Here is a 25206-nt window from a genome sequence, read left to right as displayed (position 1 = left end):
GACAACACCCCCTCATCAGGGTCACAGGACTCACAGGGGGCTATGCCTTCTGGCCGCTATGCGGCCCAACCCTCAGAGGGCGCTTCGAGTTCTCTTGGGCCCGCGTTGACAAAAGAACAACCAAAAAAAGGTAATTAATTATTAAGGCAAAATTAAGGTATTTCATGAGTACATCTCCGATCCCGGAAACGATCATTTGAGCTTCCAGGGGGTTGGAAAGGGGGGGCCGTAAGGTTGTGCCCTTCAAAGGCTACAAATTCAAATTTTCTTAATCTTTAATTCTCTAAAATCTGATAAGACGTGCCCTCGCGGAAATGTTCTCTCCGCCCGAGAGGGCCCGGCATTGAGAGGGTTATCCTTGAATGTTGAAAGGATTATTGAACAAAGTGTGGGGATTTGAACCGTTGGATCCCAAAAATTTTACTTTTTACTCGACAGTCCTCTCCACGAGGGCCGCGGGTCCTTGAAAGTCGCAGAAGACCCCTCACTCCCTGGCCCTGAGACTCAAGAGGCCAAAAGTTTGATTTTGCAAGGAGACTCCTGCTCGACAATAAGCCCGGAATCAAAACGGGGCCTGTCGAGGCTGCCGCCCTCCTTCTGCCCCTTCCCTCAAGTATGTGGGGTCATCGTCCATCCGTAGCCCGGACCTGAACGGGGCCCGTCAATGAGACCGAGGGGTCTAAGAGTTTTGGATCCATGAAATGAGGAGCCTCGTCATTCAGATGTTTTCTATATGTAGAGTTAACTTTATAATTTTCCTCCTTTTTATGCATAGGTATTGATGGAGTGCATGACAATGTGTCGTTTCTTGCTGTTTTGCTACTCTTTGTTTTTACATTAATTTAACTGACTAGCTTTTTATCATTACTCATCGTAAGCTTCATGAGATCAAATAATTTTTGGGGTGTAGTTTTTTAAAGAATGTATTCCGATAAATTTTCAACTGATTTACGTCAACGTTTCTTTCAATTTTCCCCCTTTTTTGTCAAAAAATGTGTTAAAAACAGCCAATAATAGCGTTATTAGAGGTTCAATTTTTCAAAATTTTCCGAAGGAGCACCCTCAGATCCCTCCTGGATGGGGGCCGAAGCACAAAGCGGACCCCGGGTCCTATCTGCACCCCAGGCCTTATCTTCCCAGTCCGGCCCTGATCCACTCTAACACGATCCACACTAGGAACTGGAATTTTAGAATTTCGTAATCCATTGTTGCCACTCAACCAGCGAGGAGTTTTCTCATTTTTGTAAACCTTGCGAGATTTGCTCACGGCATGTTTAAGCGCATTGTAATCTACCCGGCAATAGTTGAATTTTTGAACCATTTCGTAATGTGCCCAAAACGCGTTTGGCTAATCGCGACTTTGGGATTGGCCCGGGCATATTGCAATGCGCCCAAATTTCGGGGCTTAACTGTAAACATATATAATTTCTTTTCTTGCATACTGTACGCTAAAATTCTAATTTCCACAACGGTACCTACATTTTATAAACATTTTAAGTTGTTCCGTGAATTTTTTTTTCAACTGGTCGCTAATATCGAACGATTTCATTCATTTATATTTTTCTTCGTTTTAATGACTATATATACTTTTTTTTTTATTTTTTATTCATGTGTTATTCACTTTTTTCTTTCCAAAAATGGATCTAATTTTTTATTATTTTTGTTTCTTTGAAACTGCGTAATGTAGAAATTTTCAAGAATATAGTTGCTATTTCCATCATGGAATCAACGCGGCGCGGCGCTGAGGATGTTTATGCTTGCTAAATTTCCCTCGAACTCACGTGAGCCTCCGGAGCTCCACGGCAGCGGCACTCGGGCGATCACGAGGGTTATGTAACGTCGGGCGTAGTTAGTACTTAGATGGGAGACCGCCTGGGATTGACCGCACTGCGGAGATTTGCATAGTAGCAAAGAATTTCTTTCACGTCTAAGACATGCCACGGCAATAGTACGAATTATTTTTCGCGTTCAATCCTTAATCTTTTTCTTCTATGGCTCTGCTAGTGGAGACGGCATTTTGGGCACGGACTAGGGAGCTTCTCATGGGAGCTACTTCTCATGGGAGCCACTTCTCATGGGAGCCACTTCTCATGGGAGCCACTTCTCATGAGAGCCACCTCTCAGGGGAATTATTCCCCTGCCCAAAACAGCCTGAGTGAAATTCCCATGAGAAATTTTTAGCAGGAGTAGTGTAAAAGTTAATTTCAGTCACGTCAAACAAAATTTGTGTCTTCTGGTTCATTTGTCCTCTCCTAAAATTTAAGGCATGTAGGAGGGTAACAGGAGTCTCTTCTAGCCGGCAGTTCAGTTCTAGTTCCTCACAGTGTAGTTCTTAGACCCACAACGCTTCAGTTACTTTGCTTGGACAGGAACTTGTCAGCGCTTTACTCCACCGTAATCAGCCTTGCGCCTCAAGTTGTTTTACTTAATTTTTAAAAATGTATCATCCTAAACTGAGACTGGCCAAAAAATGTCCTGAAATATAATTCTTCTTGATGAGTAATAAGTAACACTGAAAGTTCTACCTAAGCATTTATCCAGAAGGAACATTTTTTTGGGGCCGTTTTTCAATTATCAGATTTGAGGGGATTTTGCCGCCAACAGTTATAACATTATTTTTAACCACTTTAATAGTTTTATATATATTTAAATGGCGTTTTCTTAAACCTCCATAAGAGGGAAATCACCTTCTGGCCAATGAAAATTAAAAATGATTCCCCTTCAAAAATTAAGGAGGGGTAGTCGAGTTACCCCACGACGTTGGGTAACTGGGTCAAAAAATAGGACATTTTTGAAAATTTGAGGGAAAAAATTGAAAGAAGAAATTCGACTTTTGACTCATTCTACATTTAGGAGGTCGAGGTGTCTATGGTATCTATGGTGTGTGGTATGGACAAGGTGTCGTGAGGTCGACGAGGCCTACATTAGTCGAGGTGTTATTTGTACTAAAATAAAAATTAAAAAAGTGGCCTCTTAAAGCCAATATGATGCGATGGGGGAAAAATAATGTACCTAGTTGAAATTTTAACTTTTTTTCCGAACTCTTGCCAAGTTACCCGACTTCACCTCACAGATTTTCTCCTTTTTTCCCTTATACAGGGTGTCCAAAAGTCCCTTCCACCCCTTCTAACTTTTTACCTAATTGAGGTAAAGATTTGAAAATTGGAGGATATTCCTAGGTCAAAGGGACCTCCCTTTGGCCCTCCTAAAATTTTCAGGGGGGTAACGGCCCCAACTTTTAATTTTCAAATGGGATGACCCCCTTTGTGATAGCTCTTTCGAAAGAGCATAAAAAAGAAAACTTTTCGCGCAAACCCAAAGTCAATATCTCAATCCGTTTCAAAATGGCGGCCGGTTAAAGTTCAAAATGACCGAAAATTCACACCGATTATTTGTCGATGGATTTGCGCGAAAATCGGTATGTTGGGGTATCTTGACACGAGAAAAACGAATTTGACGTTAGATTTTTAAAAAAAAATCAAAACTTCCAGAATGACCGCCGGTTAAAGTTTAAAATGGCCGAAAATTGTCACCTCGGTTTTTTGCTGATGGATTTGCCTAAAACTTGGAATTTGAGAGTATTTTGGCATAAGATAAACAAATTTGAACATAGATTTCTAAAAAAATCAATTTTTGGTCATTTTGAACTGTAAACGGCGGCCATTTTGGAAATTTCGGTTTTTTTGAAAATCTAACGTCAAATTCATTTTTCTCGTGTCAAAATACCCCTACATACCGATTTCCACGCAAATCCGTCGACAAATAACCGGTGTGTATTTTCGACCATTTTGAACTTTAACCGGCCGCCATTTTGAAACGGTTTGAGATATTGATTTCGGGTTTGCGCGAAAAGTTTTCTTTTTTTATGCTCTTTCGAACGAGCTATCACAAAGGGGGTCTTCCCATTTGAAAATTAAAAGTTGGGGGCCGTTGCTCCCCCAAGGGGGGCCCCCTGCAAATTTTAGGGGGGCCAAAAAGGAGGTCCCTTTGACCTAGGATTATCCCCCAAGTTTCAAATCTTTACCTCAATTATATAAAAAGTTAGAGGGGGTGGAAGGGACTTTTCGATCACCCTTTACAAACTGCACTACAGCAGATTTACCTACTCCAACATTAGTGGGATGCCATATGTCTTGGATTCAATAGATTAGGTATATTCGTAGGATATTCTGGATAATCATATGATATTATACGTTTGCCGTTGACATCACTGGATTATCCAATGAATATTTTACTGTTAGCTGGGATATTCTACCTGTTTACCGGTGCTCAAGCACTTCAATTGCGATCTACGAAATCGATTATTTCCTGGAGACAAGACCGCCCCGAAAAAGAGTGCGATGGGTATGATTATCGACCAGCGGAAAATCCACGGTAGGCGCAAGGAATAAGTGGAATACTGCAAGACGGATGTACAGTCATGGTTCCGAGTCGTAGAGATGGTCTTTTCCCCTACTCTTCGGCCCCTTCAGTTCTTCACAGATGACTGAGATGTAGGAGGCAATTTATTGCTCCCCGGTTCGGCCGGACGTCGGCGCGGCGTGAAGCAACCACGGTCGGAGCTATCTTTAGGTTGTTGGATTTCCGAGCGGATCGGCGAGCGGAGGTAACTTCGAACTTTTCAAAAACTACAACGTAACGCTTGCGTATTAAAAATAGCCGCGCCATCCGTTGAAAACGCTTGTTCGCGAATAAATGAAGCGGTCGACTCGACGCCACCATAATCGCGATTGTAAATGCAACCACCATGTGCCAGGTTTTCCTCGTTACTATGACAGTCCAGTAGGCACGCCGCGGGTTTTGAGGTCAGTAATTCTGGTGCAGTTGTAAAAGGGAGTGTCTGAAATGAACTCATTGGTAAACGTCACTATTACACGGTAACAACTTTGGGTTTACCGGCATGTGTGTCTTGATCTTAAGCACCATTGATCACTAAAATCTAGTTTCATCCTCTCGTCACTTCCTGTGTTCGTTTCGTGGAAGAGTGCAAACATACTAAGCATGTTGGTAGAATTTGATCGGTTTTTACTTTTTGATCTCGTAAGAACCTATTTTTGTTTTAATAACAATCGTTCATGGCCCCTTTACGGAAAACCCGATTATAAAAATCGCGAACTTGCTAGCCACCATAGACTTTCTAAAATGTAGTGTACATATATACAAAGCTGTTGAACCAAATCCCGCAGCTTGCAATCTAAATAGGTATAACATTTCGTCATATTAATAACGGCTTACCGTATAAACCGTGCAAAGGAGTGAAAAAAGTGCAACGTGTGATCCGGAGATTAACTTCTTGATTTTGTGATTTTAATTAAAAAATTGCGACATGCTGAGCATATATTCTTATATCTTTGGAATCTATTCTGTGATATTACTACAGGTTGAAGAGTCAGCCGCTCAAAATCTTTCGTATGTTCAGGTGAGAAACTTTTTAAATTTTAGACTAAGCACGTTCGACGTTACCACATAGAATTCACGTTACTTGGACTGCACGTGACGAAAATAAAACCCCCCTTCTCACATAGCACAGAATATTGATATAATACTACAATAGTACTGACACGTCAGTAGTGTCAGTATTCATATAATGCTGATGTATTCTAATTTAATATTATATCAAGACTATGTCAGTATTTATTAGTTACTGATTTGGAGCTGTCAAAATATTGTCACAGTATTGGCCGAAATGCCACCCGAGTGAGTGTAAATTTTTTGATCTGCCACAAGCGAAAACTCATCAGCTTAAAGGAGTTTACTGTTGTGTCAGTTTACTGAGTAATTTCAGCCAAAATACACAGTTTTTTTTGTTGAATTCCTGGAGAATAAAGTCGACTTAAAGGTATTTTGGGGCTGTAATAACCAAATCACCGATAGTAAATCCCGTTATATTATTGAGAAGAAATTGAATCAATATTTACAAGCAATTGCACTAAATTTGTGTTGATTTTGTTATTTTTAGCATATTTCAATGCAAAGAAGTTTAGCCATGTCCGATGCTTTACCTATTCATTCAAGCATTGAAAGTGAGCACCCCATTTACATTCCGAAAAATCACAGATTTGCCGTAAAAATCGCAGAAACTCGATATACCGGGTCGATATATTCACTCGTTGACTTTAAAAATGAATTCCATGAGTGCAAATATGTGAAAATCGATATGCTTTCGTCCTTTTGAGGTGTATTCATTTTTCGAGAATCAATAATAACTAATTCCAATTACAAAAATCATCAATTTTCCATATAATATCGAAAAAATTGACAAAACAAATCGATAAATGTCGACTCCCTGAGGTGTAAATTATATTCAAAGTGATATATCGCAAGATAGGGGTTATCATTTGAAAAAAAAAGTTGAGGGCGCCCCGCCTTCCCTAAGGGTGGGACACAGATTTAGACCCCCCTAGAAGTTCCCCTTTAAGATAGAAACATTGCAAAGTTTCGTTTTTCAGTCTCTACAAATTCAAAAGTTAACGGGGGGAGGGGGGGGTGGGTGGGTACGGACTTTGGGAGCACCCTGTGCATACATTTACTGGCAATATTTAAAAAAAAAAATAAAAAAACACACACAACAACTGTGGCCTGAATACGAAAAGAAATGGATAAAACCATATATAAACTGCACTACATGTGCAAAAAGGGGCCGGCCGCTCAAAATTTTTTTTCAATGAATGTAATGTAAAAATGCAGTTTTTTCTTCACATTTACACTGCTGCTTTAACCACGTTAAATATCACGGAATCGTATTTTCCTCAGGAGTTCGCTCTCAACATCCGCTCAACCCTAAAATTATAATCCTACTGCCGTGATAGTGAGGAGAGCAGTAGTTAGTTACTGTCACAACAGCTGCAAGTGACATTATTTTTCCGGAGAGCCGATGAAATCGAGCTTTCAACAGTTTGGGTGCGTAGTTTATTTTTTAAAGCACCTATAGATAAATGTGGTAAAACAGCAACAAAAACGGACTAGTTCAGCATATCGAAACATATGTAGGTACCTATTTTTTCACTTAGAATATAATTTACACCTCAGGGAGTCGACATTTATCGATTTGTTTTGTCAATTTTTTCGATATTATATGGAAAATTGATGATTTTTGTAATTGGAATTAGTTATTATTGATTCTCGAAAAATGAATACACCTCAAAAGGACGAAAGCATATCGATTTTCACATATTTGCACTCATGGAATTCATTTTTAAAGTCAACGAGTGAATATATCGACCCGGTATATCGAGTTTCTGCGATTTTTACGGCAAATCTGTGATTTTTCGGAATGTAAATGGGGTGCTCACTTTCAATGCTTGAATGAATAGGTAAAGCATCGGACATGGCTAAACTTCTTTGCATTGAAATATGCTAAAAATAACAAAATCAACACAAATTTAGTGCAATTGCTTGTAAATATTGATTCAATTTCTTCTCAATAATATAACGGGATTTACTATCGGTGATTTGGTTATTACAGCCCCAAAATACCTTTAAGTCGACTTTATTCTCCAGGAATTCAACAAAAAAAAACTGTGTATTTTGGCTGAAATTACTCAGTAAACTGACTCAACAGTAAACTCCTTTAAGCTGATGAGTTTTCGCTTGTGGCAGATCAAAAAATTTAAACTCACTCGGGTGGCATTTCGGCCAATACTGTGACAATATTTTGACAGCTCCAAATCAGTAACTAATAAATACTGACATAGTTCTGATATAATATTAAATTAGAATACATCAGCATTATATGAATACTGACTCTACTGACGTGTCAGTACTATTGTAGTATTATATCAATATTCTGTGCTATTGGAAGGGTCTAAATTTGTGTCCCTCCCTCACGGGGGGGGGGGGGGGCGGGAGGGCCTCCAACTTTTTTTAAAAATGGTAACCCTTATCATGAGATACATCATCGGGCGCGTCGCCAAAAACGCAGGTAAAAAATAGGAACCCTTTTGGGCAAGGAATAAAAGATGAAATGACGGAGGAGAATTAGACTGCATTTTGCAATTTGGAACTATAAATTCTGGCTCTTCTGGAAAAACACGTATAAGCATAGGGAAACTCATGGCACATACGTTGTTTTTATACCGGGCTAGAATTTATAGTTCCAAATTGCAAAATGTAGTCCAATTGAGATGCATCGGGGCTATATTGGGCGAGGAGCTTTCGCCAACGCGGCAACGTTGCGTTGTCGTCTTATCATCATCACTAGTTGTCCATTGATCTGATTATGAGGATATGGGCAATCACTTCGTTTACGTACCTACTGTTTACCCACGGTTCCAATAAATTATGTATCATTTTATCAGAGGTCAGTGTTTTTCGAGCGGCAAACGGGACATTAGCGTGCAGGACAGATTTACGCATACCCTCAAAGTTTAAATTTTTCCGCGGCAAAACATGTGTAATTGTAGAAAATTACAAACTGACGGAGTCCAATAATGAAAAAAGTGGTGATATTAGATTTCGGTGTGCAAACAAAACTTGTCCTTCCAGTGTTATCGTCGATGCAACTGGAGCACATGTTATACAGGGTGTACCAAAAGTCCGTCCCACCCCTGCTAACTTTTGAACGAATTGTAATGAAACTTTGGGAATGTTCCTATTTCAAAGGGGAGCATCTTTTGGGGGAGGGGGGTCAAAATTTTGGTCCCCCCCGAGGGGGGGGGGTGCGGGGGGCCCCCAATTTTTTTTTCAAATGGCAACCCCTATCTTGTGATACCTCATTCGAAAGAGCATAAAAACTAAGAATTTTGGCACAAACCGCAGATCAATATCTTAATTTTTGACCGAGTTATAATAGGTCAAAGGTCAAATTTGACCTATTTTCAAAAAAACCTAACTCCGGCTCAAATTATCGTAAAGAAAAAAGTAAAACGGGAAAATTTACCAAATTGTGTCCGCTTTTAAGGAAAAATTGCAGAAATCACTTCGTTTTAATTTTAAGGGGGGGGGGGGCTCGGACCCCCAAATACGTCAATTCCAAGGTCATTCAATTTTCCCGGGAAATAAGCCAATTTCGCCTAGATTTGCCTCCACTTCACCTGAGTAAGGTCGAAATCAGTTCAACATTACGTTGGCAAGTCCCCAAATTTCGAGAAAAGTTAGAAAAAACGAAATTTAAGGTGATTAAATTTGACCGTTTAAATTTCGTATTTTTTAACTCATTTTCCCGTTTTACTTTTTTCTTTACGATAATTTGAGCCGGAGTTAGGTTTTTTTGAAAATAGGTCAAATTTGACCTTTGACCTATTATAACTCGGTCAAAAATTAAGATATTGATCTGCGGTTTGTGCCAAAATTCTTAGTTTTTATGCTCTTTCGAATGAAGTATCACGAGATAGGGGTTGCCATTTGAAAACAAAGTTGGGGGCCCCCCGCACCCCCCCCTGGGGGGGACCAAAATTTTGACCCCCCTCCCCCAAAAGATGCTCCCCTTTGAAATAGGAACATTCCCAAAGTTTCATTACAATTCGTTCAAAAGTTAGCAGGGGTGGGACGGACTTTTGGTACACCCTGTATAACATGTGCTCCAGTTGCATCGACGATAACACTGGAAGGACAAGTTTTGTTTGCACACCGAAATCTAATATCACCACTTTTTTCATTATTGGACTCCGTCAGTTTGTAATTTTCTACAATTACACATGTTTTGCCGCGGAAAAATTTAAACTTTGAGGGTATGCGTAAATCTGTCCTGCACGCTAATGTCCCGTTTGCCGCTCGAAAAACACTGACCTCTGATAAAATGATACATAATTTATTGGAACCGTGGGTAAACAGTAGGTACGTAAACGAAGTGATTGCCCATATCCTCATAATCAGATCAATGGACAACTAGTGATGATGATAAGACGACAACGCAACGTTGCCGCGTTGGCGAAAGCTCCTCGCCCAATATAGCTCCGATGCATCTCAATTGGACTACATTTTGCAATTTGGAACTATAAATTCTAGCCCGGTATAAAAACAACGTATGTGCCATGAGTTTCCCTATGCTTATACGTGTTTTTCCAGAAGAGCCAGAATTTATAGTTCCAAATTGCAAAATGCAGTCTAATTCTCCTCCGTCATTTCATCTTTTATTCCTTGCCCAAAAGGGTTCCTATTTTTTACCTGCGTTTTTGGCGACGCGCCTGATGATGTATCTCATGATAAGGGTTACCATTTTTAAAAAAAGTTGGAGGCCCTCCCGCCCTCCCGCCCCCCCGCCCCCCCGTGAGGGAGGGACACAAATTTAGACCCTCCTAGAAGATGGTCCCCTTAAAGATAGAAAAATCCCAAAAGTCTCATTTTTCTATCTCCATACGTTCAAAAGTTACCGGGGGGGGGGGGGGGTGGGGGTGGGTTTCGGACTTTTGGGACACCCTGTGAACGCCTGAACCAATGCTTACAAAGCTGTACTCCCCCCCCCTTCTCCCCAATTTGGTAATAGAATTACTCTTCCTACGAGAAGAATCATACGTATCACCAGAAAAATGAACTGTTGTCTCAATTTGTCTTTTTCCGCAGGGAACCGTAATGAATTTAGAGGATGTTCTCATATTCCTCCGCGAGTACGAAAATGAGGCATCCAACATCTGCTTCAGAGTTTCGTCGGCTCAATGGGATTATAGCACCAACATCACCGAAGTGAATCGGCGAAGAATGGTATGTCCTTTTTTGTTTCTTCTATTTTACATTCTGTTACGCACAATTAAATATCCGTGTGTGAACACCGAACGATGCGCTAGGGAAAAATTCTTGATACTTTTTGAAATACAGTAAAAGTTCGTTAAGTCGAACCACGATTAAGACGAAAATCCGCTTAAGTCGAAATTTTCTTCGGTCCCGCAACGTTGCATACCTATGGAACAACGTTAAAAAAACTACGCTTTTGACGAATTCGGGAATTTTTGAGCCGGGTGGAAAGCCGCTTATGTCGAAATTTTTTTTCTCGAAAATCCGATTTTACAACGAAAAACACAACAAGTTTCTATGGGAGGTTTATAAAGTTAAGAAGCCTCCGAACGACTGATTTTCGATACTTGTGTTTCATTACTTTTATAACTCCTTGGTCAAGGGGCTGAAGGATGGACGTTGCATTGGGCGGGAAAAATTCAATTCTGACATGAGTTAAACCTTCAATTTCAGGAGTATGAGCAGTACAATTATCTATGAATAAAATTATTTTTTTGCCTTTACCGGCCATATCTTGATCTAGCTTTTTGACCTATGTTTTGAAGAGGTCGCCGGTCATCCAAGCAGTTTTGTTTGCTTTGTAATCGCATTAAAATTTTTGACGATTCAGATTTTTGAAGCATCGCGGATTATTTGCATGGCCTATCATTAGCGGTTTCAACCTGTCGCTGCCATCTGAGTTTGCACACAAAAGAATTGTCACTCTCTTCTTGGACCGCTTTCCTCCGTGAGCCGTTTCGGATTTACGAACCATACTTTTGTCGGGCACCATGTTATAAAAAAGGCCTAGCTCGTCCGCGTTATAAATACAGAATGCGTCATATCCGGCAATAAGATCAGGTAACACTTCTTTTTTCCAAACTTCCGCACTTTCCGGCTCGTCTTTACTCTCTCCGCAAATCTGTCGATAGTGAATAGCGTGGCGCACAGTGGTTCCTCCTTATGGGAAAATTGGCAAAAACCTCATAACCATGAGTAAAATTAACAAATGTGAATTTTAACCGTTGTCTATCTTCAAATACCTGTATTAGACAAACACTATCACAAAAAATTAGAAATAGATCAGTTTTTGACCGGGGGGGGGGGGGGCGTTGATAATAAATCCCACTGTTATATAGGTAATACGGGGGTGAATTCAAAAATGAAAACTTCGCGGTACTATGAAGTTTTCTGTGACCAAAAGACACTAAACTTTTCAATTTCACACTTTAATGTAAAGTAATTTATAGGAATCTAAACTTATTATTCACCTTTAATACATTTTAAACTATTAGAAAAAACACAATTATTAAAAGCACAGGTAATTAATTCTTAAATACTCAACTTTCGGTGCTTGAGAAAAGTTGTGCTTGTGTTGTTGTTTTTAGATATTTATTATCGCTGATGTTGGTAGGTATTGTTATTGTTGTTTGTATTAAGTATAAAATAAACGTATGGCAGCCGAATATACACTAAATCTTTGCAGACGAGGCTGATGAAAAGAAGATAAGCTAACCCCGGGAGCAGTTAGGTACTCTCAGTCGCTTTTTACTGCCCGGGTCAATTCAGAGATAGTACTGCTGATGCTGCTGCTGTTTTTTATTTTATTTTATTATTCACTTGTAAATAAGGCAGACTATCCGAAGGTTATTCGAAATGCGGATGGGGGGGGGGGGGTCAAACCAGAGCCCTGTTAGCCACTCAGGTGTTAAAAAGTATTATACCGTTTCCCACGTGGATTGGATTGGGACTAGTCACGGACGTATTGGGGGTTGGGCGAAAGTTGGGAAACTTTTCATCTTTTTTCATTTGTCGTTTCTATAATTAAATGGAACTGAATTCTTTGGCATAAACAAACAACCGGCGAGGAGGTGGCTGGAAGCAGCCATGCACAGACCAAGCAGCGTAGATTAGCGTAAGACATACCAGCGCGGTGCGACGGGGATGCGCGAGAACCATAAGAAACTGTATTTCTTGCCGTGTCATTTTACTATTCTAATCTCTGTAATTTTGTAAGAGACTCAAGGAGGGTACCTTCGACCCCCCCCCCCCTCCGAAAATACTTGTAACTATTTTACATGATTTTCAAATATCTTCTTACACCGATAATTCTGTAGGTATAGATTTCGAAATTCAATGAATGATTCGTGGTAAGGTTTCAACTTCTGTAATTTATAAAAAGAGTAAAATAGGGAGGGTAAAACGTTTTCACGATAGCTAGCAAACATCTCTGATCCTCAAAAAATGCTTGTATTTATTAGCAGGCTTAATAATTGTTTAATGAAACTACCTAGCGAAACCGGCCACAGCGGTGCTGCGCGCGAACTGTCTCGAAAACTGTGTTTTCTTCGCGCCCTTGATAACTTTCAACCCCTGTTATTTCTAAACAGGGTTGAAAAGGGTTGAAATATTTTCAGGGCAGTTACTACATACCTTTGACTCTCTGAAAATGCCTGTAATCTTTTAACATCCCTTGACAGATTTTTTAAAAGTCTTTCCTAAGCCGATTATTCTGATGGGATTTTTAAATTTGAAGAATATCTGGTTTTATCCCCGTCATTCAAGATTTTTGCTTTTTTTTAAACCACCCCAAGAAATCACTTCTATATGAACTAGAGATGACAGGTTTTAAAGCATTTACTCTAAAAAAATTGATTTAGAATTAAATAGGATCAGCTGAATTTTGCGTAAAAAATGCCTATTTTAAGGAATATTTTCTACAAGATAAAAATTCTGTTTTTAGCGTGCTGTAGCAATCTTATAAATGAATGACAGTAAAAAATACTATTGACTTATATGTAGTGTACTTATATGTTTGACTTATGTTAGTGTGAACCCTTAAGTGTTGGAAAATAACATTTTTTTTTAAAATAAATGATCTTCGGAAAATGGGGCTTTTGCCGCTAAAAAACCACTGTGTGGCGCTTTGCCACTTAAGTCGAATTTTTGCGATTTTCACGCTGATTTCGAGCTAAGCGGAGAAACGAATAACTCGAATTCCCGCTAAGTCGAATTTTTCATTGGTCCCCAGACAATTCGACTTAACGAACTTTTACTGTAGTAAATTGACCGACAAACTTGTGAATTAATTAATAAGCCCGCGAATCGATCGGCATCCTCGCAAACCCTGTTAAAAATTACCCCTGCTGAGAATTTCATCCAGGTAATTTTGGGAAGGGGAATGGCTCCCCTTGGAAGCTGCCCATTCCGTGCCCAAAATGTCGTCTCTACTACACTAAAAAAAGGCTTCCTAAATTTAAGTAAACGCGTTGACTCGGATTTTCTACTAATTCCAAGGCGGGTTCGCCTCGGCAGAAAACACCGGGTTTCTCCATATAGGCACTCAGAATTGTCTTGGGACAAGAAAGTCCTATTTTGTTGAATAAAATCAACGGCGTTTTTACTTGAATAAAGACACCTGTTTCTTGAAATTAGTAAACGGGGACAATGCCTTCAGAGCACCGTCGTTTCCTTTTGGCGCGTATACGTAGTATACCGCCTTTGCGATCGTTTCGAACCCTGCTCGATACAATAACCGAGTCCCTTAGTTCCTTACCAAAAAGTGACTACCGCGAACTTCTGAGATTTTCCAAAGCGTGTAAAAAGTTTATTTATCCGTCAATAATTATGATTTAAAGTTGTTTCTCATTCTGGGGCCTTCTAGTTTATGTGCAGTGAATACCAAGAGTCTACGTTACTTGGTTTTTTTAAAAAAAAGCCTAAGAATGCGACGCGCTGATTTAAAATATGCACACCTATATAAGCAGAAACAAGCGAACTGATTCGAGGATGACTGACCAGTTCGGCACTCTGCGAATAAGAATTTCACTCACTCCGTTTCGTTCAAAACGTTGCTTTGACAGATCTCCACACCCCTCTTATGCTTTTCAAAATTTGGTACCACTGCTCTGATAGTCAAGGCAGCCGAAGTGCAATCTGTGATGAGCCTCGAGACTCATTATAGACCATTTGCTAAACGTGGCTTATACAGGAATCCACCTACCCCTCTATTCCCCACGCTCCTGATCATTGCGTCGGCGTCATGAAGAACGATGGGCCTTGGGCCGCCTTGGGTCCCGGCGCGGCCGATACCCGTACCCCAATTACTCACGCTTCATTAACCATTTCACCGTCACGCTAGGATTCATCCAATTTTCAAAAAAAATTGTTTCGCGTGTATTTAGCAATTTTTTCCTTACTCTCCGTTAAAACACAAATAAAAAGAGACCTCATTCATAAAAATCGGCCGAATAGAAGAGAAGTTACAGTAATCGAAATCCGAAGAAATCAACAAAACTTCTTCATACAGAAAATAAAATGAAGGGGAAAAAAAGAAATGTATAAATTACAATTAAATATAATTGACTTCAGAATTTGACAAGCAATTCAATTATATACCTAACGGGGGGAAAACTGGGAGAAATTACAAAAAACTCGTCTCTTGCAAGGGGCTTCTTTGTAAAAATTTTGACCTGAAGACAAGGGTCGAATAACAGCAGTACTCCATAAAATACACGGTGTGCCTGAACGAGTTAAACATTTTTTATACGTCCAAATCGAAAAATCTTTATATTTTCAACTACAGTGTCTCTTGAATCGTTTAAGCCAAAAAAAAAAAAAAAAAAAAAAAAAAAAATCCGTCGAGATTCTGGAACGTAAAGGCGCTTTGAAAGTATTCTGGGGCTATAATAGCTAAATCACCGGTAGTAAATCCCGTTATATTATTAAAAAGAAATTGACTCCAAAGTTTAATGCCTTCGTTTCTTGAATACGATTATTTTAAGCACTTAAACATTTATACCACCAATTTTAGCCATGGGGTGATTTCCTGAGAGCCGATAATATCACGAATTTCTCATAGAACCCTTCAACAGTGGCTTGCTCTTTTGGCAGCCGATTCGGCCATCGAACCGAGGTTTAAATTGGAAGCTGATAAAAACCCAAAGCTCTGAGAAAAATTTTGAGATGAGCATAAGAACAGTTTGTTGTACGGAACGAGGAGAGGCGGGCAAAGCGGCTAAAATCCGATCTAATTTTTACAGTTTTTCTGTTGAATTAATGTTGCCAGGCTTCTGACTGTGTCCACGCATAGTTTCTGTTCAGCATATCGATACATAAGTATTTACACACGTAGAATCTAATTTTCACGTCAGGAAGTCGACATATTTCGATTTTTTCGGTTTTATACGGAAAATTTATGGTTTTTCGGGATTGAAATTATTATTGTTTCATGAAAAATAAATGCACCCAAAATGACTATAGCATATTTATTTTTACACATTTGCACTCACGAAATTGGTTGGTAAATTCAACAAGTGGGTGCATCGACCTGGTATATCAAGTTTCTGCAATTTTTTACGGCAAATCAGTAGATTTTCGGGATGTAGATTGCTTACTTTCAATTCATGAATGAATAAAGCAACGACATAGTTGAACTTCTTTGCATGAAAAGACGTTTAAAATAACAAAATCAAGACATATTTAATGTAATTGCATTTATATCCAGTCAATTTCTTTTCAATAATATAACGGGATTCATACTACCGGTGATTTGGGTATTTTAGCCCCAAAATACCTTTAAATCGACTTTATCTTCTTGGAGTTCGACAGAATTTTTCCTTTCTTCGCTTAAGTTATTCCGTATAGCACTTTTCTTCAAGAATCTGATAAGATTTTACTTGAGGCGGATCAAATAACTTAAATTCGATCGAATAGCTTTCTACATTCACAATACACGGTCTTGTCAAGGTGCGTCGTTGACCTCGCAGTGTTGGATCGTGAATTCTCTTGTTGTGCGCTGCTTGCCTATTTTGAAATCTCTGTAAATGAAAACTAAAGGTGTTTATATGTGCGAGTTAATGACGCGCCTTATCAACACATTGTGTTGGAGTTCACTGCTTGTTTTCAACTACCCAGCTTCCTTGAAAGAGGAAAACACGTTGCGTCGAAAGAATAAATGCGTCGTTTTCTCAATATTAGTACCTAACCCACGAAGCAGAGGTTGCAACAACTTGCAACAAAATCGTTTGATTCTTGCAACTAATAGATTGATGTGCAGATTGCCTACTCTCTCCCCCGAAGGAGCTAGGTATCATTGTTGGAACTAGTTGCAATTAAGTTGAAACATGTTTCAACTTCAAAGTATTACTGGTTGCCTATTTTTAGATTTTAAACAACTTTAGTTCCGCAATTTTGCAATCTCAGCGGGTTGCAACTTTGTTTTCCAATCAGATCGCCGAAAATCGGCACTTATCGACCGAAAGTTGCAACTTTGTTGAAACTAGACGAGACCAGATTTGGACCACGTTAAGCAGAAAGGAAACAAGCCACATCAGCTATTGCCAAATTTAATTGGGCAATTTACTGTTTTACAAGAGAGCGTTTGTACAGACTCTTTTGAAAATGTTTAGGAATTTGCTTCATACTATGCAGAAAATTCATCGAAACTTACATGAAAGTCCGCACAACCGTTTTCACGTCAAAAATTAAATTGCCCGATTAAATTTGACAATAGCTGATGTGGCTTGGTTCCTTTTTGCTTAACGCGGTCCATTTATCCTTCATTTGGTGGAACCAAATCCATTGACACCAGATTGAATGAGTAAATTACCTAATGACTAGACCTAGAATGATTTAAAAAGAGATAAACATTTACACTGAAAAAAATAATCGGTGGGATTTACCAGAGTTTGGGTGTTATTTACCATACTGTCTACTTGATTTTTTACACAGTGAAGCTGCAGCATAGTTACCAATATACCGGTATGGTAAATAACACGATACGGCTGACACTATGCGACACAGTGCCAGTGTGGCGTTCCCGACTGACTAGTATGGTAATTTCAAGCATCCAGATGCTGCGACAAACCTTGTAGATTCTAAAATCCACTCATCTTATATTATTAAATGCTTTTGATGAAAGTCGTGGATATTTTACTTACATCTTACTTTTAGAAATTCCGTTACATACACAATCAATGGCAGTTAAAGACAGTTTCAACGAGAAATAGCAGATAATTGCTTCACTGATTTCAAGTAAATGATACCAAAACCATACTTGTTATTCGCGTTAAGGTATCATTTACAGACTAAATCAGATCCACGGAAAATTTAATTGCATATAATAAATAGATAGTTCAAAATATACCCACAAAAAGACACTACATGAAAATCCAATCGCACGGTTCACGGTGGGGCAGAAGCTGCCAAATTTTGCTTAAAGTTACAGTTAAACATCAATCCCACGCACATTTGTCTCTTCATCTGAGTATGTTGAGCTTCGAAAATTTTAACAAGAATATAGATATACCTACGAACGAAGTATTCAAAAATCACTTCTAGTCGATTATTTTCAAATTACTTCCGCACTTTTATGTTTTCGAAATGACTTTACACAGAACCGATATTCACTGGATTGCAGAACAACTTTGCGAAGGTTTTCAAATTTTCAGGATTCCTTCACTTTGCAAGCCAGATTCATTGTAGCAACTCCTAACCTCCAGAAATTGGTCGATACGAATAACGAAAAAATCTCAGAAAATGTATGTGGCAGATCAATATAGATAGATTCGAAGAGAAGACGGTAGCTTTAGGGACAATTCGAACACAAATTTGGGCAAATTACGCGTGGATTCACATGGATTAATATGGATCAATAAAACACAGCCACGGACTCCGACCCTCAACGTGATAAATTTATAACTGACAAACAGACAAACGAAAAATGGCGGACCACAGACCGCAGCGCGCAGCGCAGTCAAGCGGGAGCTCTCACCACGCTGACTATACCAGTATGGTAAATTTAACCTACCAACACCATGACCAGTCGCATACAGATGCCTACAGATATCAAACGCAAGTGTTACCATGTTATTCCATACTTTTAACTCATCGTATGGTAAAAAATACCCAGCTGATGGTGAGAAATACCTAAACGATGGACAGACACACCTAACTGATATTTACAATCCGGGTATGGTAATTTTTATATCGAGTATGATTCTCACTTTCATCTAGATGCTTAAATCGACCATTATTTGGCTTTTTATCACCATATTTTTTTTTACTATACCATTATGGTCAATCCCACTTCCACTTTTTTTTCAGTGTACCTTTTTACGGAGCAATATGAGAATTTCAGGCTAGCATATTTTAACCCTGAGTTACTGATCTACTCCCTAGTAAAGTTGATCTGCATAATATCATTATGTACATTGGCAGATTCTCCTACGGAAAAGAATCAGCATGATATCAATACGGACTTACCAGAATATCATACCTACTGGTGTCATAGTGAATGCTGGTATCATTTTGATATCATACTGATATTATTTTAAGCCGGGATGACATCATACTGATGTCATTTTTAGCTGGCATGATATCATACTGATTATTTGCATTTTATCTTACTGATTGAACAGATTATGCTGATCCTTTTACCAGAGAACAGGTTGTTGCTAGTCCAAAGGCAAATTTTGGCGAGTGTATTTGGTCGAGTTTTCTTACCAGATCGGCAGGGTTGCAAATCAAATGAGAAAAACGCTCTACTGAAATCTCTAACTAAACTCAGTTGCTTGATGAATTTTGTCCATCGTTTGCATCTATCCACTTTTCAACCCACCTTGGGAGGTTGGCTTGAGAATTTTGGATGTGGTCGTCATTGCTGCCAGCATGAGGACCAAATGTTGTACCTAAACGCGCCGTCGAGTCGCTCGGAAGGAATTCCGTATTGTTGTAACAGAGGTTGGCAGTAAGTTAAAAACTTTGCCTGAATCCACTCATGAAAATTTGCCTACAAATTCACTTCCGATGGCACCATAATCCTAGATAAGTTCTGCAATTGGCATATTCCGACCAAAAAGTGCAGGGGTTGTAAGTGTACAACGAGCTAAAAAATTGTAGACCATGGGCTAAAAGTTTTGATGCTGCTTACTTGCAGATGGAGGCGCAGATGGTTCAAAGCAAGTTTGAAAGACACTCTTGGAGGAGAGTCATAAGTTTTGCGTGGTCGCAAATCTCAGATCCATTGATAAGAAGACAAATGAGGATCCTTGCCTTCAAGGGGCGAGCTGCAATTTCAGAGGCAAAATTGAACCAGGTAAGAGAAGGTGAACAGAAAATTGGCATCTCCAGTACGGTTACTCACAATCGCGATTGCAGTTACTCACACTCATTTATCTCTCACACTAATTTTCAGTGCTACTTTTATTCCGGAGCTTTCTTCGGGAAATTTAGGTAGAATACGATTCAATTTTCAGGGAAAAAGTGGGGGAAATGGCTGGAGTCACACGTTAGTCCGTCCCTGTCAAAAAGGTCCTATAGGTACCCATGGGAAATCCGTGGTAACCCATGGGAATTCCATCGGAACCCATGGGGTCCCGTGGGAAGGGCTTGGGACTCATGGGTAAGGAATGGAGACCCGCGTGGGGGGGGGGGGGGGGCTCAGAGGCCCATGAGGAGGGCATGATGACCCATCGGGAAGTCAGTGGTCACCACCAAGCAGCCAGGAAAACTCATGGGGCAACCGACCCCTGGGGAAAACTATGCATCCTGGGGAGTTTAGACCTGACGTAAATTAATGAAGATGATGGTAAGTAGGGAACCGTTGCTTAGGCGATGTAAGAAAGAGGTGTGTGAAAAAAGGGCCAAAAATGCCTCAAGGCATTCTCGAATTTTGAACACTTATTGGGGTGATACAGTATCTTTCGAGTCGTCCAAAACCGGTCGCCGTTTTGCTTAGAAGCGCCGGGTTGCGACGTTGCCATTTTTTAAAGTGGAAACCTTTAAAAATTCATATCTCCGCTGCACTTCAACCGATTTCAATTAACTTTTTTTTAAAAATGTTCCTCTTAAATAGAGCTTTCTAATGGTGTATAGTTTTCTGGGTTTACTTGACTTTAAGGGGCACTTGCGCGGTTTTAGCAGTTTTTGACAGACACCAAAATTTTGTTTTTATTGTACCACGGTCGTGGAATCGACGGAATCTGAACAAAAACCAGTCTAAGTGAGAGCTCAAGTTCTCACCTTTCTAACGAGCACAAGATCATCCCGGGGAAACGTTTGGTTTCCGAGATATGACCGCTCAAAGTTGATCACATGCGCTTTTGCGCAATGTGAATGCGTCTTATCGGTGAATCATTCGCCAACCAGGGGTCCCTTACGTTCAATTTACGTTGAAATAATAACACAGAGCAGTAAGGTGTCCAGCACGAGCCGTTTTTTCACCTTCGGCTGCCGATGTGCGACGTTTCCATTTTTTGAAGTGAAAACTCTTAAAAATGCATAAATCCGCTGCATTTCAACCGATTTCAATGAACTTTTTTTTAAAATGTTCCTCTTAAATAGAGTTTTCTAATGGTATTTAGGTCTCTGGATTTTATTGACTTTAGGGCGGCACTTAGGTCGTTTATATGGTTCTTTGCAGTGATTTTTCAATAAAAAAAAGTGTTGCTATATTTTTTCCCTTTCTTTTTTCCGGGGGTTGTGGGAGGGTTTGAAATGGCAGAATTCAAAACAAAGAACCTTTAAAAAAGGAATTCTTTTGATCACTATTCTTACGTGTACAAATATTGAAAGCGACGCTCTCATTGTACAAGAGAAAGAGGTGTTGCTATTTTACCAAGATTTTTGCATTATACTTTAAGTGATGGTGATCTACCGATCAAGTTTTAATGTTAAAAAAAATCGGGGGAAATACAGACCCCCCTCCAAAAAAGAAAAAAAAGAAAGAAGAAGAAAAAAAATAGCAACACTATTTTTTTAATGAAAAATCACTGCAAAGAACCATATAATCGACCTAAGTGCCGCCCTAAAGTCAATAAAATCCAGAGACCTAAATACCATTAGAAAACTCTATTTAAGAGGAACATTTTAAAAAAAAGTTCATTGAAATCGGTTGAAATGCAGCGGATTTATGCATTTTTAAGAGTTTTCACTTCAAAAAATGGAAACGTCGCACATCGGCAGCCGAAGGTGAAAAAACGGCTCGTGCTGGACACCTTACTGCTCTGTGTTATTATTTCAACGTAAATTGAACGTAAGGGACCCCTGGTTGGCGAATGATTCACCGATAAGACGCATTCACATTGCGCAAAAGCGCATGTGATCAACTTTGAGCGATCATATCTCGGAAACCAAACGTTTCCCCGGGATGATCTTGTGCTCGTTAGAAAGGTGAGAACTTGAGCTCTCACTTAGACTGGTTTTTGTTCAGATTCCGTCGATTCCACGACCGTGGTACAATAAAAACAAAATTTTGGTGTCTGTCAAAAACTGCTAAAACCGCGCAAGTGCCCCTTAAAGTCAAGTAAACCCAGAAAACTATACACCATTAGAAAGCTCTATTTAAGAGGAACATTTTTAAAAAAAAGTTAATTGAAATCGGTTGAAGTGCAGCGGAGATATGAATTTTTAAAGGTTTCCACTTTAAAAAATGGCAACGTCGCAACCCGGCGCTTCTAAGCAAAACGGCGACCGGTTTTGGACGACTCGAAAGATACTGTATCACCCCAATAAGTGTTCAAAATTCGAGAATGCCTTGAGGCATTTTTGGCCCTTTTTTCGCACACCTTTTTCTCTGAATTAAAGCGGCTGTGTATTATGCCATCAATATAAGTATATGTAATATATTTATTTTTATAAATATAATTTATTTTTTAATCATAATTCGTCTATAAAATCGCGATTTTATTGCAATTTAATGCGATGAAATCGCAATTTATCGCGATTTTTTATCCGATAATATTGCAATAAATCGACGTCGATAAAATCGCGATACATTCTCCGATTAAATCGCAATTTATCGCGATCACTGCTACTTGGGAAGGGCCAGCGCCCGTGTGCGCCATACGCCCTGCATACTTCCTCTCTTCGGCCCTGAGAAGCGAGCCGTGAAGTCCCCAACAACCTCCTTTGATGCTTTTTTTTGCACCCTAGTCCACCTAAATGAGGTGTTCCTCTGAACCCTCAACAGAAATTTCTCAACAGAAATTTCTAGTTCCGCCCATGTCTTTGTTTATTTCCTTGAGAAAATGTAAAAGAATGATAGCTATTTTGTTCCAGGTTCTGAACACAGTTTTTAAGTAAAATTTTTAAAGCATTTTCATCTTTCCAACAGATTCAGGAAACTATTCAAGATATGAAGGAATCTTATACAAAATTAAACGTTTGTCCATTTAAGAAAAAAACAGAAAGTGAATGCGATCTGAATGAACCAGGTAAGCGGTGAAATTTAATATAACACCTGAAAAAAATAATTAATATTATCTTGTAATAATAGCGAATCGACGAATAATGTGATGAACTTATTTTTTTTACACTTGCATTCATAAGCAGGTGCATGAACGCTACACTACAGGGTGTCCCAAAAGTCCGTACCCCCCCCCCCCCCCCTCATAACTTTTGAACGGTTAGAGATAGAAAAACGAAACTTTGAGAATGTTTCTATCTTAAAGGGGACCATCTTTTAGAGGGGTCTAAATTTTTGTTCCTTTCTCGGGGGGGGAGGGGGGCGGGGGGGGGGGCGCCAACTTTTTTTTCTAATAGTAACTCCTATCTTGTGATACATCATTAGAAAGAAAATAAGAAACTAAGAATTTTGGCGCAAATCGCAGATCAATTTCTGAATTTTTGACCGAGTTATGAAGAGTCAAAGGTCAAATTCGACCTATTTTCAAAAAATCATAACTCCGGTTCAAATTATCGTAAAGAAAAAAATAAAACAGGAAAATTTACCAAATTGTGTTCGCTTCTAAGTGAAAGTTGTAGAAATCACTTCGAACTAATTTTAAGGGTGGTTTTGGACCCCAAAATACGTCAGTTTAAAGGCCATACGGGTTCCCGCGATTTGAGCCAATTCCTCTTAACTTTGCCTCAACATTACCTTGGTAAGTTCAAAATTAGTTCAACATTGCGTTTTCAAGTCCCCAAATTTTGGGAAAAATTCAAAAAACGAAATTTTAGGTGATTCAATTCAACCGTGTAAATTTCCTTTTTTTAAAACTTTGCCCGAAATTTGGGGACTTGAAAACGCAATGTTGAACTAATTTTGAACTTACCAAGATAATGTCGAGGCAAAGATAAGAGGAATTGGCTGGAATCGCGGGAAAATCGTATGACCTTTAAACTGACGTATTTGGAGTTCCAAAAACACCCTTAAAATTAGTTCGAAGTGATTTCTGCAACTTTTACTTAGAAGCGAACACAATTTGGTACATTTTCCCGTTTTATTTTTTTCTTTACGATAATTTGAACCGGAGTTATGATTTTTTGAAAATAGGTCAAATTTGACCTTTAACCTATCATAACTGGGTCAAAAACTAAGATATTGATCTGCGGTTTGCACCAAAAGTCTTAGTTTTTAATGTTCTGTCGACCATTATAGAAATAAGTAATTATCAAGTTATAACTTTTATGTACCCTTTTTTCACATACATTAAGATAATTGTATATGTATATTTCCTCCTAGGAAGGTTACAATAAATAGACTCATTAAAAAAAAAAAAAGTTCTGTCTAATGATGTATCACAAGATTGGGGTTACCATTTGGAAAAAAAAGTTGCCCCCCCCCCCCCCCCCCCCCTGAGGAAGGAACACAAATTTTACATACATACGAGTCGCTGTTATAGCGCTCTTTGGCGCTTTGCGACACCTAATCGCCACAAAGCTCGGTCTTCCCACAGGTTATCAGGGAGTTGACACTCCCTCATCTCACTTAACACCCCCTGTCGCCAACCTCTCACTGGGCGTCCCCTACGCCTCCTCCCAGGAGGAACCCAATCAAGCATCTTTTTTGGCAGCCTCTCTTCCGTCATCCTATTGACATGACCATACCAAACAAGTTGTTTGGTCATGACGTCGAACACGATGTCATTTTCGACTTCCATTATCTGACGCACTCTATCATTACGGACCCGATCTCTCCTTCATTGTGAATAACTGAATGATGTACAAAATTGCAAGAATATCATTGCTTCTAAACATTGAACCAGATCCGGGGACGTTTATTAGTGCTAAATTAGGCACCGTCCCCACGCGAGCATCCGTGGTGAAGTGGCAGCGACACTCGGGCGACCATCAAAGTTCAGCAACGTCGCGGGCGTCGTTGGTACTTCGATGGGTGACCGCTTGGGGACTCGGGCGCAGCGCGGCCTAATTCTGGCGAACATATTGAGTGTCAGGTTCTCTCGGCGTTACTTCTCTGGTGACTGCGATGAAATTTAAGCCTAAGAACGTGCAGCGCGCCTTAATTTAAGCATTCTGGCATTATGAAAATTTGTTTTTCAGTGTGTGAAATCATGTTGATATCATGGTGATAACATGTTGATATTATGGTGATAAAATGTTGATCTCATTTATGATAACAGGTTCCATTCACCATGTTGCTACCATGTTGGGCCAGACCATCTTGTTACCAACATGTTCATTTTTAGCAGGGGGACAGTAGATAACTTTGGGCAGCCTTAGCTGACCTAGAGCAAGAGAGCCTTAGTGCGTTTATTACAAGTTTATCGCCAAGTAGAAGTACCGATTACTCATTAGGTATGGCAATAATCAGATTTC

At 39.4% G+C, this 25206-nt stretch overlaps 1 protein-coding gene across 1 annotated transcript in view; it reads left to right on the top strand.

Annotated features, from left to right (window-relative positions):
- Positions 1 to 4470: 4470 nt before the first annotated feature.
- The window catches only part of LOC109031665 (angiotensin-converting enzyme), a 115649-nt gene continuing 94913 nt past the window's right edge, over positions 4471 to 25206 (top strand). The window contains exons 1-4 of the mRNA XM_072296650.1: positions 4471 to 5419; positions 10501 to 10638; positions 19586 to 19744; positions 22763 to 22862. Coding sequence (XP_072152751.1) covers positions 5327 to 5419; positions 10501 to 10638; positions 19586 to 19744; positions 22763 to 22862 — 490 coding nt within the window. The 5' untranslated portion in view covers positions 4471 to 5326. The remainder of the gene's footprint in view (positions 5420 to 10500; positions 10639 to 19585; positions 19745 to 22762; positions 22863 to 25206) is intronic.

The sequence above is a fragment of the Bemisia tabaci genome, chromosome 1 (assembly GCF_918797505.1).
Source record: "Bemisia tabaci chromosome 1, PGI_BMITA_v3".
Lineage (NCBI taxonomy): Eukaryota > Metazoa > Arthropoda > Insecta > Hemiptera > Aleyrodidae > Bemisia > Bemisia tabaci.
The sequence above is the reverse complement of the archived record's forward strand: the minus strand, read 5'-3'. Positions and strand labels throughout refer to the sequence as shown.